General features: G+C 46.3%; 1 protein-coding gene across 5 annotated transcripts in view; it reads right to left on the bottom strand.

Annotated features, from left to right (window-relative positions):
- ppp1r32 (protein phosphatase 1, regulatory subunit 32) overlaps nt 1-16,282 on the bottom strand; it is a 282,513-nt gene that overhangs the window by 100,644 nt on the left and 165,587 nt on the right. For all 5 annotated transcript variants that reach the window (XM_038807694.1, XM_038807697.1, XM_038807698.1 and 2 more), the window contains exons 12-13: nt 12,515-12,609; nt 9,404-9,568 (exon numbers count right to left, since the gene is read on the bottom strand). In XM_038807694.1, the coding sequence (XP_038663622.1) occupies nt 9,404-9,568; nt 12,515-12,609 (260 nt within the window). The remainder of the gene's footprint in view (nt 1-9,403; nt 9,569-12,514; nt 12,610-16,282) is intronic.

Raw genomic sequence — 16,282 nt, forward strand, 5'->3', positions numbered from 1 at the left:
CCTGCCCATTACCCCTGGGGTTATAGCTGGTAGTCCTGCTCGAGGCGATGCCCTTACTGAGCAGGTACTGACGCAGCTCGTCGCTCATGAAGGACAAACCCCTGTCGCTGTGGACATAGTTAGGGAAACCGAACAGGGTGAAGACACTGTGCAAGGTTCTGATGACTGTATTGGAAGTCATATCGGGGCATGGGATGGCAAACGGGAAACGGGAGAACTCGTCTATAATATTGAGAAAGTAGATGTTACGGTTGTTCGAAGTGAGGGGCCCTTTGAAATCAATACTCAGGCGTTCAAAGGGCCGGGATGCCTTTACCAGGTGGGCCTTGTCTGGTCTATAGAAGTGCGGTTTACACTCCGCGCAGATCGGGCAATTCCTGGTGACGGCTTTAACCTCCTCGGTGGAGAAGGGCAGGTTGCGGGCCTTGATGTAGTGGGCGAGCCGGGTGACCCCCGGATAGCAGAGGTCATTGTGGATAGCCTGTAGTCGGTCGTCTTGCGCACTGGCGCATGTGCCGTGGGACAGGGCATCTGGGGATCATTGAGCTTCCCAGGACGATATACTATATCATAATTATAGGTGGAGAGTTCAATCCTCCACCGCAAGATTTTATCATTCTTGATTTCGAGTTGTCAAACATAAAGGCAACCGATCTCTAGACGGTGATGAGGGTAAACCTCCTACCAGTGAGGTAGTGCCTCCTGTGCTGTACGGCTTCCACAATGGCTTGGGCTTCCTTTACGACTGAGGAGTGTCGAAGTTCCGAAGCGGAGAGGGTTCAGGAAAAAAACGCTAATGGCCTGCCTGCCTGGTTCAGAGTGGCAGCGAGAGTGGCTTCTGAGGCGTCGCTCTCCACCTGGAATGGGACGGACTTATCTTCCGCCCGCATGGCGGCTTTGGTGATGTACGCCTTAATGCAGTTGAAGAATGTTGCCTTAAATAGTGGGCGGGCTTTGTCCGCATACTGGGGGACCCACTGGGCGTAGTATGAAAAAAATCCAAGGCACCTCTTGAGGGCCTTGGGACAGTGAGGGAGAGAGAGTTGTAAGAGGGGGCGCATACGGTCAGGGTCGGGTCCTAGGACTCCGTTTTCCACGACGTAGCCGAGGATGGCTAGTCTGGTGGTGCGGGAAACGCATTTCTCCTTATTGTAGGTGAGATTACGTTTTTGGGCAGTTTGGAGAAATCGGTGGAGCTTGGGGTCGTGGTCCTGCTGGTCATGGCCGCAGATGGTGATGTTATCCAAGTATGGAAAAGTGCTCCGCACTGGAAATCCAATCCTAGGAGGAGGGGGGGCGCAGAGGTCTGGGAGCATATACAATTGGAAATTGGTGTAGTCGGCGCCCTGTATTGTTAGCGTTGCAGTAGTGCGCCTCTGTATTTGAACTGAGTGCGACCCCGAGGCGAGGGAGATTGTTTGCTGTGTCGGGAATATCGGGAGCGAGCAGCGCCTTACCAGTTCAGTGGAGTTTCATCCAGGTGTGAGCACTTTATCCCCAGGTACCTGAACTTGGTTAGGATCACTTTAAACGGTAACTCTTATCATAGAAATCATCGAATTTACTGTGCAGAAGACACTTCTCCATCTCGGGGATTCACCGGAAAGATTTTGTTCTTTCCCAGGTTGAGTTTGTCACCTGAGAAGGCCCCAAACCTCCTACGGAGTCCTGTTATCTTTCCGATGCTAGCTAGGGGGTTCGACACGTAGAGGAGCAAGTCATCGACATAGAACGAGACTCTGTGCTCTCTGCCCCCTCTCCGAATGCCTGTCCACCACTCCGTCAATCTTAGGGAGGTTCGATTGCCAGCGCGAACAGGAGTAGGGATAATGGGCACCACTGCCTCTTTCCCCTAAAAAAGTATTCGGAGTTGGTGGCATTCGTCCGTACGCTCCCCGTAGGAGCGCTATACAGGAGCTTCACCATGTGGTGAACCCTGCTCCAAACCCAAACTGTTCAAGCACCTTCATGAGGTACCTCCAGTGCATGCGATTGAAAGCTTTCTTAGCATCCAGGGAGACGATTACCTCTGGTGTCCTTTCCCCGGATGAGGTCATTATTACATTCAGCAGTCGCCTGATGTTCGTTGTTAGTTGTCTGCCCTTGACAAACCCGGTCTGATCTTCCGTGATGACTTCTGGCAGGTAGCTCTCCAGGTGCCTCGCCAGCTCTTTTCCTCGGACTTTTGCATCCGTGTTTAAGAGAGAGATGAATCTGTATGATTCACTCTCTGTCGTGTCTTTATCGGTGCTGTAACCATTCTATGATTCAAAGACACAAAAAAGCACAGCACATGCAGGTTCCAGCAACACTGAGTATTCACATAACAGAATCCAGCAGTGTAGAGGCCAGCACACATGTTCCAGGAGTCTGAAAGATCAGAATACAGATTCCATGGCCGCAGATGGTGACGTTATCCAAGTACGGAAAAGTGGTCCGCAGCCCGTACTGGTTCACCATTCGGTCCATTGCTCGTTGGAACACCGAAACCCTGTTCGTGACGCCAAAAGGAACCCGGAGAAAATGGAAAAGGCGTCCGTCTGCCTCGAACGCCATGTAGTGGCGGTCCTCCGGGCGGATTGGGAGCTGGTGGTATGCAGACTTCAGATTCACCTTGGAGAATATGCGGTACTGGGCGATTAGATTTACCATGTCTGCAATCCGGGGAACGGGGTACGCATCAAGGTGCATGAACCGGTTAATGGCCTGGCTGTAATCAACCACCATCCGGAGCTTTTCCCAGGTTTTGGCTACCACCACCTGAGCTCTCCAGGAGCTATTACTGGCCTCTATGACTCCTTCACGCAAAAGACGCCGGACTTTGGATCTGATAAACACCCTGTCCTGCAGGCGATACCTCCTGCTGCGAGTGGCCACTGGTTTGCAGTTTGCGGTGAGATTAGCGAAGAGTGGAGGGGGGGTCGATTTTCAGAGTTGCTAGACTACATATAGTGAGTGGGGGAAGAGGTCCGCCAAAGCTGAGTGTTAGGCTCCTGAGGTTGCACTGGAAATCCAGTCCTAGGAGGAAGGGGACGCAGAGGTCTGGGAGCATATACAATTGGAAATTGGTGTAGTCGGCGTCCTGTATTGTTAGCGTCGCAGTAGTGCGCCCCTGTATTTGAACTGAGTGCGACCCCGAGGCGAGGGAGATTGTTTGCTGTGTCGGGAATATCGGGAGCGAGCAGCGCCTTACCAGATCAGTGGAGTTTCATCCAGGTGTGAGCACTTTATCCCCAGGTACCTGAACTTGGTTAGGATCACTTTAAAAGGTAGCTCTTATCATAGAAATCGTAGAATTAACTGTGCAGAAGGTATTTCTCCATCTCGGGGATTCACCGGAAAGATTTTGTTCTTTCCCAGGTTCAGTTTGTCACCTGAGAAGGCCCCAAACCTCCTACGGAGTCCTGTTATCTTTCCGATGCTAGCTAGGGGGTTCGATACGTAGAGGAGCAAGTCATCGACATAGAACGAGACTCTGTGCTCTCTGCCCCCTCTCCGAATGCCTGTCCTCCACTCCGTCAATTCTAGGGCGGTTCGATTGCCAGCGCGAACTGGAGTAGGGATAATGGGCACCACTGCCTCTTTCCCTTAAAAAAGTATTCGGAGTTGGTGGCATTCGTCCGTACGCTCCCCGTAGGAGCGCTATACAGGAGCTTCACCATGTGGTGAACCCTGCTCCAAACCCAAACCGTTCAAGCACCTTCATGAGGTACCTCCAGTGTATGCGATCGAAAGCTTTCTTGGCATCCAGGGAGACGATCACCTCTGGTGTCCTTTCCCCGGATGAGGTCATTATTACATTCAGCAGTCGCCTGATGTTCGTTGTTAGTTGTCTGCCCTTGACAAACCCAGTCTGATCTTCCGTGATGACTTCTGGCAGGTAGCTCTCCAGGTGCCTCGCCAGCTCTTTTGCTCGGACTTTTGCATCCGTGTTTAAGAGAGAGATGAGTCTGTATGATTCACTCTCTGTCGTGTCTTTATCTGTGCTGTAACCATTCTATGATTCAAAGACACAAAAAAGCACAGCACATGCAGGTTCCAGCAACACTGAGTATTCACATAACAGAATCCAGGAGTGTAGAGGCCAGCACACATGTTCCAGGAGTCTGAAAGATCACAATACAGATTCCAAGCAGATAACACGCAGCTAGATGATACAGTGCCACTTCTTCTTACTTGTAAGATTTCTCTGGGTTGATTTTAAAACCATTGAAACTGGGAGAGTGACTGAGATGGTTAAGGTCTCAAAATCAAGGTGACAAATTTACCTCATTAGATTCAGGCTGCTGCAATTTTTTGTATTTGTGCCTAATGGACCATACGGTGGTCCATAAAGGGACCTCTCAAAGAACTGCCACAAATAGTTTTTTATAATTGCTTTTTGTGAAGCTGTAAGGAGCAGGAACAATCTTTTTGACTCCACAGAAATACTGGGGACTTGTCAGGAGGCCTTCACTGCTCTTCCTTGAATACTGCATCCACCTGAGACGAGGCCTAAGTATCAGAAACCATTTGAAAAACAGCACCCGGCATTATCGCAGGCAGGATGGGAAAATGTGGAGAGCAGCCACAGGCCAATTCCTTTGGTCACTCCCCAAATTCCAGCCCTCTAATTTGCAACCCTTTCCCTTCAACCCTCCACCAACTCCTTCACCCTGTATAACTCCCCACTTCCACGACCTGCGTGCAAGTGCTACTGAAAGAACCTACAACTGATACACATTTGGCAAATATGGCTGCTTACAGTTGGATTGAAATAAGACCTGGTATTCAAAACCACGATGGCCTCTTCCCGGCAGGAAAGTAGAACCATATGCTGCATTCTGCTGATCGGCTGCCCAAATGTTAAAAGGTGTCAACATGGGCCTCTGTCTCTTTAGTATATTGGAGCTTTATCAGACTCTCCCACTCCTTAATGTTGAATTACAATATACTTCAAAAGGCCAGAAAATACATGAAACTTTTTTTTCCCAGGGTGCCACACCCCTGAGCATTGTGAGATATAAACGTTTCATACTTGTCCCTTCCAAAACCTCTCCCTCTACCACTTCTATGCACTTTAGTTTTCCCCGTAATAAAACTAGATGCTCAATCAGTCGAGCTGTACCTCAAATCATGATGAGTTCATGCTTTACAAGACACTCAGAACAATTCAACATTTATGAAGCTATTTGTCACCTTTACTGAGTACAAAAGCTATAATGCAGCAAAATTTGTTTCCTGACTGCTCTGATAATGTAGATATGATGCATGCTGTGCCGTAATGTAAAAGTCATTCTCAGAAAGACCTCATAAGAATAGTACACCAGCATTTCATGGTGGCTGCTCTGGCTCAGTGGTAGCACTCTGGACTTCGAGGTTGGAGATGTGGACTCACGCCCCACTTCAGAGGATGCAGCACATTATCAAAGCTGATACTTCAGGGCAGTGCAACACTCGGAGGCACAACAAGGTTGAGTGAGGGAACCATGGTTGACAAGAGAGGTCGAATGTCATTACTTAAGGGTGTAGATGTATAACTCTGCAGGTCTAAATTCCAGTCACTGTTCTTAGTGATCAACATTTTAATGGTTTTCTCTGCTCTTTCAGTCGTACTTGTGGGTAAAAGGGAGAACTAGAAACGTGAGTGATTTCACTATCTTCTGTTAAATGTATGGTTCCAGACCTTTCTTACCAGAAACTCTGTTATGTCATTGGCGGAGGGGCGAGAACGATGGGAACAGGATATCTCGCCGGCGTGAAAGTCGTTTGGGACTCATGTTGGACTCTCCGCCCCACCAGCTTCCCGCTTGCCAAAAACGGGAGTGGAAAATCCCCCCACCTAATCCCAGACTTTTCCAAGGCCTATCTGGAAAATCAGGTTGGCAATAATGTTTCTGTTGGTGGCAGATGATTGCACATATATGGCATGACAATGTGAAGCGTTGAATTGTTTTTGAAATTCCTGGCCACCACACAGATTGATGTGCACAAGCTCTACACTTCACTATTCCGAAGTGACCACCTTGGATGTAGAATTACGCTCCCTATGTCTCAATAAGGTTGCCTCTCATGCTTCTAAACTCCATCAAATACAGGCTTAACCTGCTCAACCTCACCTCATTAGAAAATCCATTCCCAAGATCAACCTCCTTTCCAATGCCTTCCAATTCCAAGTGAACCTTCTCCAATGCCAGTATATATTTTCTTAGATAAGGCAACCATAACTGTTCATGGTTTTCCAGGTATGGTCTAACTAGTGCCTTGTATAATTTTGGCAAGGCTCCCTATTTTCTATTCCATTCCCTTTGAAATGGGAGCCAATATTCCATTTGCTTTCCCTTTTACCTGATGAACCTGCCTGCTAGCTTTTTATGATTCATGTGTCGAGGACTCCTAAATTCTTCTGTACTGCAGCTTTCTGTAGTCTTTCCCCATTTAAATAATATTCAGCTCCTTTATTCTTCCTACCAAAGTGCATTACTTCACATTTTCTTACATTATATTCCATCTGCCAAGTTTTGCCCACTCACCTAACCTGTCTATAACTCTCTATGGGCTCTTTGTGTCATCCTCACCACTTGCCTTCCCACCTATTTTTGTGTCATCTGCATTTACTTTCCTTATCCAAGTCATTAATATATATTGTAGATAATTGTGGCTCCAGCACTCATTCCTGTGGCACTCCATCACTTACAGGTTGCCATCTTAAAAATGCCCCTCTTATGCCAACGTTAGCTAGCCTAATCATAGTAGAAAGGTTTCCTTTCACTCATGAGTGATGTCGGTTTGATTCAGGAAGCCTTCGTCAAAAACTACTTTATTTGCACTATATACATAATAATATTCTTGGTAAGTACATCTCTTACATGTGCAGACTTTTCCATCTTTCTTCAGTGTCTCCTGCACCTGATTGGTAATGTCATTGTTACATCATGATACAGATCACTACCTCACTACTATAACTATTAATCCATTCATCTACAGAAGGAGTTTCCTTATGAGGAAACATTGACCAAGTTGATCACTCAGATCAACCATGATCTTATTGAATGGTGGAACAGGCACCAGCTCCTGTCTACCCTCTCAGCTGCATGTAAAGCATCCCATTGTACAATCTGAAGAAGAGCAGTGGAGTACTCCCAGCATATGGCCAATATTGAACACTCAATCAATATGACTGTAAAGCTAGAAGATCGTTAAAGGCTCCAAGTGAATATAAGCTATTTTCTTCGCTCTAGTGTATTGGTGTTATGTCTTTTGTAGGAATTTATTGGCGCCCTTTACAGCAACTTGCATTTATATAGCAGCTTTAACGTAGTAAAACCAAGACATTGTTACAATGATTTTAAAAAAGTCCGGAGCCACACATGGAAATATCGGGCTTTAAAAGGACTCAAGTTGTATATTTTTTTAAATGCACGAGACACCAAAGAGGGCTGATGAATGCACCATTAATCACTGACAGGAATAGCTGCAGGGGATCTCTGTGGAACAATGGGACACCTTTCCTGTAGGTCCAGACAATTCAAGGGGCTTGTAAAAAACATGTCTGATTGTATCTTGTCTCAAGGTCTCTGCCAATAATGGCCTAAGTCCAACAGGTTTGTTTCGAATCACTAGCTTTCGGAGCACTGCTCCTTCCTCAGGTGAATGAAGAGGTGGGTTCCAGAAACATACATATAGACAAAGTCAAAGATGCAATACGATACATTGAATCTTGCAAGGACTTCCATATAACATTTCATTTATATTTATTTCGAATCCGTATGCATTCAAAGTATCGTATTGCATCTTTGACTTTTTCTATAGATATGTTTCTGGAACCCACCTCTTCATTCACCTGAGGAAGGAGCAGTGCTCCGAAAGCTAGTGATTCGAAACAAACCTGTTGGACTTTAACCTGGTGTTGTAAGACTTCTTACAATAATGGCCTAAACAGGTGAGCACATATCAGCCTCTTGGAATATACGTCTTGGAGTTCAAAGGTCGGCTGGGTGCCTGCCAAGCAGCCATTCGGGCATCCTTCTGGAATTCTCCTTCTCTCTGTTGGATTGTGTGTGTGTGTGTCCATGCTATGAAACAGTAACTGAAAGCTACTACCAACCGAAGGCAATACAGTGACTGGAAAAAGGAACTGAAATCTATCGATTCGGCTGGAGGACACCTGAACCCCAGAATCAACTCTTCGCAGCAGAAGCCAACTTTACTGGAAAGAACCATATCAGCTGCAACTTGTCAGCGTTTACTCCTTGCAAGGACTTCCGTCTAACTTTTCATTTATATGTATTTCTAATCCGTATGAATGTAGATGCATTTGTTTTTCCATTTCTTCTTGCCCTTTTTCTTAGTAGTTAATAAACTTACTCTCTCTTAACTCAAGAAATCCTGGTTAAATTGGCTCCTTTTTAAACATAACTATTGGGCCTGGAAAAGGTCCACAGGGGGATGGGTACACTGTTAGATTAAACCTTTGTCGCTATGAGCAGAGGGTGTGTTGAATAGAGACACAGAGCCAGTCATCCCTCTTCATCCGGGTCTGTGGCAATCTGGGGGCTTTCCCAGCCAGGCAGTGACAATTTGTGGGATCTCTCCCAGATCAATACCTTTTGGGGAACCTCACCTGTGCATAGTTGTAATAATATGTGAGGAGATATTAGATCCAGTGACTAATAACTTAGTCAAGGAGATAGGTTTTTAAGGTGCATTTTAAGGGCAGCATAGACACGGTGGTTAGCACTGCTGCTTCACAGCGCCAGGGTCCCAGGTTCAATTCTGGCCTTCGGTGCTTTTTCAGAGCATTGTGCAGACTTGATGGGCCGAATGGTGTACTTTTGCACTGTGGAGATTTTCGGTACAAGGGTTCTTTAGGCGGTGGCAGCCTTTCCTCGACTTTCTGCTCAGCGATAGGGAACTAGGTCAGCAGCAGCAGCAACCCGGGGGGGGGGGGGGGGGGGGGGTGTTGACTATGTTTATTTAATTTTAATTTATTTTCAAGTTCTCTTGTTGTTTACCGGATTTGAGGGGATGGGGGGGGGGTTCGACATATGCATTGCTACGGTCTTGGGGGTGTTATGCTTATTATGTTGTTTTATTGTAGCTTGTTACTTTTTGTTGTTATATATTTTGTAAAAATTTTCAATAAAAATTATTTAAAAAAAATATATATATGTAAATGTTTATGGAAGGCCTTACCTTGGTAGCTGAAGAAATGGCTGCTAAAGGTGCAGTGATTAAATTTGGGATGTGCAAGAAGCCAAAATCTGATATGTGTAGCGATCTTAAAATGCTGTAGGATTGGCAAATGTGATGGGGTGGAGAGGTTATGCAGGGATTTGAAAACAAGCATGAGAATTTTTAAATTGAGACATTGCTTAACAGACACAGGGAAGGGTGATTGATGAATTTGCAACTTGGTTCCTACCTGGCCACATGAGGGTGAATCCGGCGTAAACTTTCAGTTATGTTATAGTCAGGGCCATGCTGATGGATCTTGGAGCTAATAGCATAACTATGAGGAAACTGTTTCTGGATGCCTCCCCTTGTCCAGCCCTCTCTATCCCCTCCTTTCGGAGTTTTGTCATTGTACCTGAATTTGTGAAAGATTGAACAAAAGACAGACATTATTTTTTTTAAAGTGACAGCACCTTAAGTCGAACAAGCATTCTCCTCTTCCTTAAATTTCATTGATTCAATTTTTTACTTCAATAATTTCTGCTCTCAAAACACTTCTATTGCCGCATGGTTGCATTTATATTGTTGCTTGCAAGGCCTTCTCTGGTAAATTATTCCATTATAATTTGGGTGAGATAATTTCACCTAGCTTCTCTCCTTACTCCTCTCGACTCTTCTAATGTAAGAGTTCTCTCCACTCCCAGCTATCTCCTTAACCATAATGGTTGTTCCACAGGGGGATGGGTACACTGTTAGATTAAACCTTTGTCGCTATGAGCAGAGGGTGTGTTGAATAGAGACACAGAGCCAGTCATCCCTCTTCATCCGGGTCTGTGGCAATCTGGGGGCTTTCCCAGTTTAAGATTCACTCTCAAAATCTCTCAGCTTCAGACAAGCCTTCAAAACGTCCTGAAACCCCTCCCAACACAAAATGACTTTGGTTTCCTGTACAGTGGGCGCGATTCTCCGCTCCCCACGCCGGGTGGGAGAATCGCAGGAGGGCCGGGCGAATCACGACACGCCGCCCTGGCACCCCCCCGCGATTCTCCAACCCCCCAAAAATGGTGTGTCACGTTTTTCGATAGGCCGCTCGAAGAATCGGTGCTCGCCGTTTTTCACGGCGACCGGCGATTCTCCAGCCCGAATGGGCCGAGCGGCCTGACGAACCCGACCGGTTCACGCCAGCATCAACCACACCTGGTCGCTGCCGTCGTGAACAGCGCGCGACAGGTAAGTGTGGGGCCTGTGGGGGGCGGAGGGAGGATCGAGCACCACGGGCGTGCTCAGCAGATGTTTGGCCTGCGAACGGTGACCACCGATCGTCGGGCCGGTGTCTGTAAACGATGCACTCTTTTCCCTCTGCCGCCCCGCAAGATCAAGCCGCCATGTCTTACGGGGGCAGCGGAGGGGAAGACGGCAACCGCGCATGCGCGGGTTGGAGCCGGCCAACCTGCGCATGCGCGGCTGACGTCACTTCGGCGCCGCCCGAGTCATTCCCAGCGCGCCACTTTGACGCAAGCGTCAAGGCCGGGCGTTCGGGATTCACGAACCGCCGCTCCTAGCCCCCTTGGGGGAGGGGGGCAGAATAGGGTGCGGGAGCGGCCTCCGACGCCGGAGTGAAACACTCCGGGTTTCACTCCGCCGTCGGTACTCAGTCTCCCATTGGGAGAATCGCGCCCAGTGTGTCTACCATCACCTTCTACCACTTTGTTCACAATGAAAATATTTCTATTTACTTTAAAAGCACCATTGAAATATAAGGCATGTGTTTGGACGTATAATCCTCACTTTAACTTGTGTCCCTTTGCACTTCAACCATTTAAGAATACTGGAAAAATTAAAGAAGGAAATGCATTCAGTATTTGGTTCATACATTACTATTTCAAATATGAAAACCCCTTTCCAACCAAGATCACTGGTCTCCTCATAATTTGCAACCTCTCTTCTTAATCAGTATTGATCTGTGCCCCTTTTAAACATATTAACTGACTCAGAATGAACAAGTCTTTCTACAGTCTGTTCCAGAAGGCTAATATCACATGGGAGAAAATATGTTCCCAATACATAATCTTGCTTAGCACTTGTGAATGATGCGATTGGGAACTGTAGTCTTGTGTGCATGTCCATGTTACCCAATGACTGCACATGCTTTTTATTGTTCTAGTGCAGGGGTGGGCAAACTTTTCCGTGCAAGGGCCACATTCAGAAATTCACAATTTTAAAGGGCCACATAGTATATTATGTAAAATAATTACTTCACCCGGTTATGATTCTGGGCGCCTCATATAGAACATAGAACAGTACAGCACAGAACAGGCCCTTCGGCCCTCGACGTTGTGCCGAGCAATGGTCACCCTACTCAAGTCAACGTATCCACCCTATACCAGTAAGTAACCCAACAGCCCCCCCCCCCCCCCCCCCCCCCCATTAACCTTAAAAAAAATAATAAATTTTTTTTTTTTTTTTTAATGACTTGGTGGGCCGCATAAAGACCTTTGGCGGGCCGCATGCGGCCCGTGGGCCGTAGTTTGCCCACCCCTGTTCTAGTGTGTCACTTATTCCTATGTTCTTTAATGAAAAGATAGAGCAACCTTTATCTTTGTTCCTAATCTAAGACCCTAAAACTGGACCACATTTTTCTGTTCCCTATAATTTTGTCATAGGATCCAAAATAAGTTGATAGCATTGTTGGTGTATGGTCCTACATGTTCTTCTGGCTCCTGAAAGAGAAATGCAGGAAGCATTGCCAGTTCCCGCAACGCTGTATGCATTATCATTGACCTCCTTCTCGGGGCTAATTTTCTGATGTTGTACATTTCTTGAGGAGCTTGCTATTTGCGCGCTTATGCTGTTTGCTACTTTATGCTCATTAAAATGGGAAGCCAAGACCAAGGGCAGCACATCCACCATTTTCCATGTACACTTCCAATGATGATGCTTCGCACTGGCAGCACAGAAAATTGACATTCTGTTATTGTACTGCATTTAGGGGAGGCAGTGGCGTAGTGGTATTGTCACTGGTCTAGTAATCCAGAAACCCAGAGTCATGCTCTGGGGACCCAGGTTCGAATCCCACCATGGCAGATGATGAAATTTGAATTCAATTAAAACCTGGAATTAAAAGTCCAAAGGTCACCATGAGACCATTGACGATTGTTGTAAAAAACAACCCATCTGGTTCACTAATGTCCTTTAGGGAAATAAATCTGTTGCCCTTACCTGATCTGATTTACATGTGACTCCAGACTCTCAGGGATAGGCAATAAATGCTGGCCCACCCAGCGATCCCCACATTCCATGGGCGAATAAAAAAAAATCACCTGATTCCACTTTTCTTTATTGGTTTCCCACTGTGACTCACCAAAGTTTATAATTTGTCAAGAATCTGTCAGCATCTGTTGCAGTCTTGGCTGGGTATATATAGCGCTTCTGATTGCTACTAAATCCAGTCGTCTCCTGGAACCAAGGTGAATGTCAGAAAATTCCCTGCAACAGGTGTTCTGAAGCAAAACATCATTCAATGAAGCTTATAACAATCTCATATCTGGCTATTAGTGGGCCTGCTGTTTTTAAAATCGCTCCTGAATCAGAAATGGGATGTTACATTGGGCGGGTGCGGGGGAGTGGAAAGTACTTTCAAAATCTCCCCAATGGCTTGATATAAAGCTGCACCGACGAGGAGTAAGTCTCAGGTGCACTATTCTCCCAAAAGGGAATAAAATCCCCTAGCGAGTACATTTAGCCGTGTGTTTCCTGGTGCTCACTGTGCCGAGAAACACATGGCTATTCAACGCGACTCACATTGAATATGGGGCCTGAATGGGAAATGTGTGGCGGAGACTGCACGGAGCCCCGTTTTGTACAGTGGGGAGATCCACTCGCCAGAACTCCCCAATGTAGTGAGAGATCAGGACTTAAATAAGTCAATGAGAATGGCCATCGAGGATGGCACGGTGGTGCAGTAGTTAGCACTGCTGCCTACGATGCTGAGGACCCAGGTTCGATCCAGCACTGGGTCACTGTCTATGTCGAGTTTGCACATTCTCACCGTGTTTGCGTGGATTTCACCCTCACAACCTAAAGATATTCAGGTTAGGTGGATTGCCATGCTAAATTGCCGATTAATTGGAAAACCAAATGGGTATTTATTTAGAAAAGGGAATGACAATCGAGCTGTTCAGAACTGTAACTCAATGTCAGGAAGTTGTAGCCAGATTCAGTAAGCACCTGGTAAGATACAAATGCATATAGGTTCATGCTAGGGATGGTAAAGCGCGTTTGGTAATACACAAGAAGAGTGACAAAAGAATACAGAATAATTCAGAATATTCAGAGTAGCTTCTGCTTTAGAATTTTCAAAGCACATGGTTTAAATAATTCCCTCATTGTGGCTACTCAAATCCATCATAATTTTACTGTCAACATTTTCTTGGCTGCATTATTTCAGCAGTAAGGAAGACTGGCAGCCGTGTTCTATTAAATCAATACAACACATCAACAGACAAATCCACCCACCACTGCTGGCTATCTGAATGAGCTGTCTACTTAGTCTTAACATCCTTGCCTGCCCCATACACTTTCATATTTTAAATATCTGTGTACTTCCTTTTCCAAATTCTTTTGGCCATCATTACCTTAACAATAGCCTGTATATGGGGATTGGTGAGCTCAGCAGGCTCGACAGCTGGTTCACGATGCAGAATGACGCCAACAGGTTCAATTCCTGTACCAGCTGAGGCTCTCCATGAAGGCCCGTCACCTGAGGTGTGGTGATCCTTAGGTTAAACCACTACCAGTCAGCTCTCTCTCAAAAGGGTAGTGCAGCTTCTGGTCCACAGGGACTATGGCAAACGTCACTTTTAACCTGCAGTTTTTAAAAACCTCTTCAACTTGCTCTTTCAATCTTAACTTCCCTATCCTTATTACTGACGTACTAACCGATTCAAAACAGTGGCCGGAATTCTCACAAGCCCTTGCTGGTGTGTTAGATGGCAGGCATGCTGGGAGAATATGGCAGGAGGCCCAGAAATCGGTTTCACGGCCAGCATGGTGGCGCAGTGATTAGCACTGCTGTCTCACGGCGCCGAGGTTCAATTCCGGCTCTGGGACACTGTCCGATTGGAGTTTGCACATTCTCCCCGTGTTTGCGTGGGTTTCGCCCCCACAACCCAAAGATGTGCAGGGCAGATGGATTGACCATGCTAAATTGCCCCTTAATTGGAAAAAATGAATTGGTACTCTAAATTTATTTTTAAAAAGAAATCGATTTCACGTGACATCAATTTACAGCGGGAGTGTCCGTTGGTGGCTGTCATGGCAGGTCGAAAAACCCATCAGAGGCCAGCGTGAACCTCATTTGCAGATGAAAGCCCAACCCCCCACACCAGATTCTCCATGGCCCCAGCAGGAAAACATGTCTTTGTGAAACACGTTCAGAACTACATGGCAGATGTCGGGACTTATCTGAACAATGCCTGGGACTGCCTTTGGGCTTCAGAATAGAGGCTGTGTGCAACCCTGGACCCTGGAGGCACCATCCTGCGTCATGTCAAAATACGGCATAAAACAAATGGGTGCATAGTTAATGAAGTAGGAGCTGGAAGGTTGCCGTGTTTTCCTGCCGGCCGCAGCAGTGGGCAACACGCCACATTTCCGCCCCACCGCAGTGGGTGCGATTATCCATAACCATGTGCTCCCACCAGTGGGAAAACCAGAGTGATTCCCGCTGATACTAGGATTGACCCTGACATGTCATGTTATATTGCACTTGGAAAATATTTTTTGCTAAATTGGCTTTTCTGTGCCATTCTATGGCACACCGGAGCCCGCATTGCAACTGGTGGGACCTAATCTCTCTAATATGTGCTGCAGAGCTTTCCCCCCACCCACCCCCACCCTTCGGCAGAGTACCCCCCTCCCAGATTGCTGGAAGGGCAACAACAACCTCCAATTGACGGCAAGTCCTCCCTCAGAACCCTCCTTCAGCCACTCAGACCCCCCCATTCTTTATTCTCAAGTGCTTCCTAGAAAGTGCAGGGGCATCCTCCACAGCTGTTCTTCTTAGGAAGCACTTGAGGACAACAAAGGCAGATTCATTAAAACATCCACAGTTAGTAAAGCACCGGCTATCCTGATTTAATGCAAAAAATTTAAAAACAAAAAATCTGATTCTCTTCTTTGAAACTGCCTTGAAGCGTAGCACGGTGGTGCAATGGTTAGCACTGATACCTCACGGCGCCGAGGTCTCGGGATCGATTCCAGACCCGGGTTACTGACCATGTGGAGTTTGCACATTCTCCTCGTGCCTGTGTGGGTCTCATGCCCACAAATCAAAAAGATGTGCAGGGGGCGTGAAATGGCAACGTTAAATTGCCACTTCATTGGAAAAAAGAATTGGGTACTCTAAAATACAAAAAAGAAACTGCCTCAACCTGTCAATCAAGAAGCTTTCAGCAGGCAATGGAGTGTGAAATTTAATGTAAACAATCCAGTTCAAAACTTTCAGTCTTATAGCCATACACACAGACTTCTATATTTTAAAAGGCAATGAAATTGAATATGTGAACACCACTTCAAAGGTTACTACCACTTTTACCTTCATCTCACAGACCTTTAACCTTGGCATACTGACAGACCTTTTAAAGGATTTAGGGTGCAGGTGAGAACACTTTCACTTTATTATGAAGGATGTGTATTTCTGAGACACTGAGTGACTGTTCAAATAGTATAGGGGTACAGATGTGATCATTTTCACTTTATTATGAAAAAATCGATACTGACTGACTGCTTAATGGGTTTAAAGGCTGCAGAAGGGGAGAGCAGCCAAAGGATCCGCATCCCAGGGAAGGCTGCCAACCTGAGCCACTTCAGCCCAGCACAATCCCCCCCTGATCCCCATCTCCCATGAAGAGCACCTCTCGGTACCCTTGCAGACTTTTTGGGAAGCGTACTAACTGCTTTGCCACTCAGCAGGTGTTAAGCTCTGATAGTATCTCTGTAATAAGAACTAGAAAACAAGTCTTGACTTCTTCAACTCCAATTTTAGTGTGTTCTACAATCACCTCTCCTCCAACTCCACAGTGCCATCTGCATCCTCTTTATATATTATATATATATGTGTGTGTGTGTG

The sequence above is a fragment of the Scyliorhinus canicula genome, chromosome 9, assembly GCF_902713615.1.
Source record: "Scyliorhinus canicula chromosome 9, sScyCan1.1, whole genome shotgun sequence".
Classification (NCBI taxonomy): Eukaryota; Metazoa; Chordata; class Chondrichthyes; order Carcharhiniformes; family Scyliorhinidae; genus Scyliorhinus; species Scyliorhinus canicula.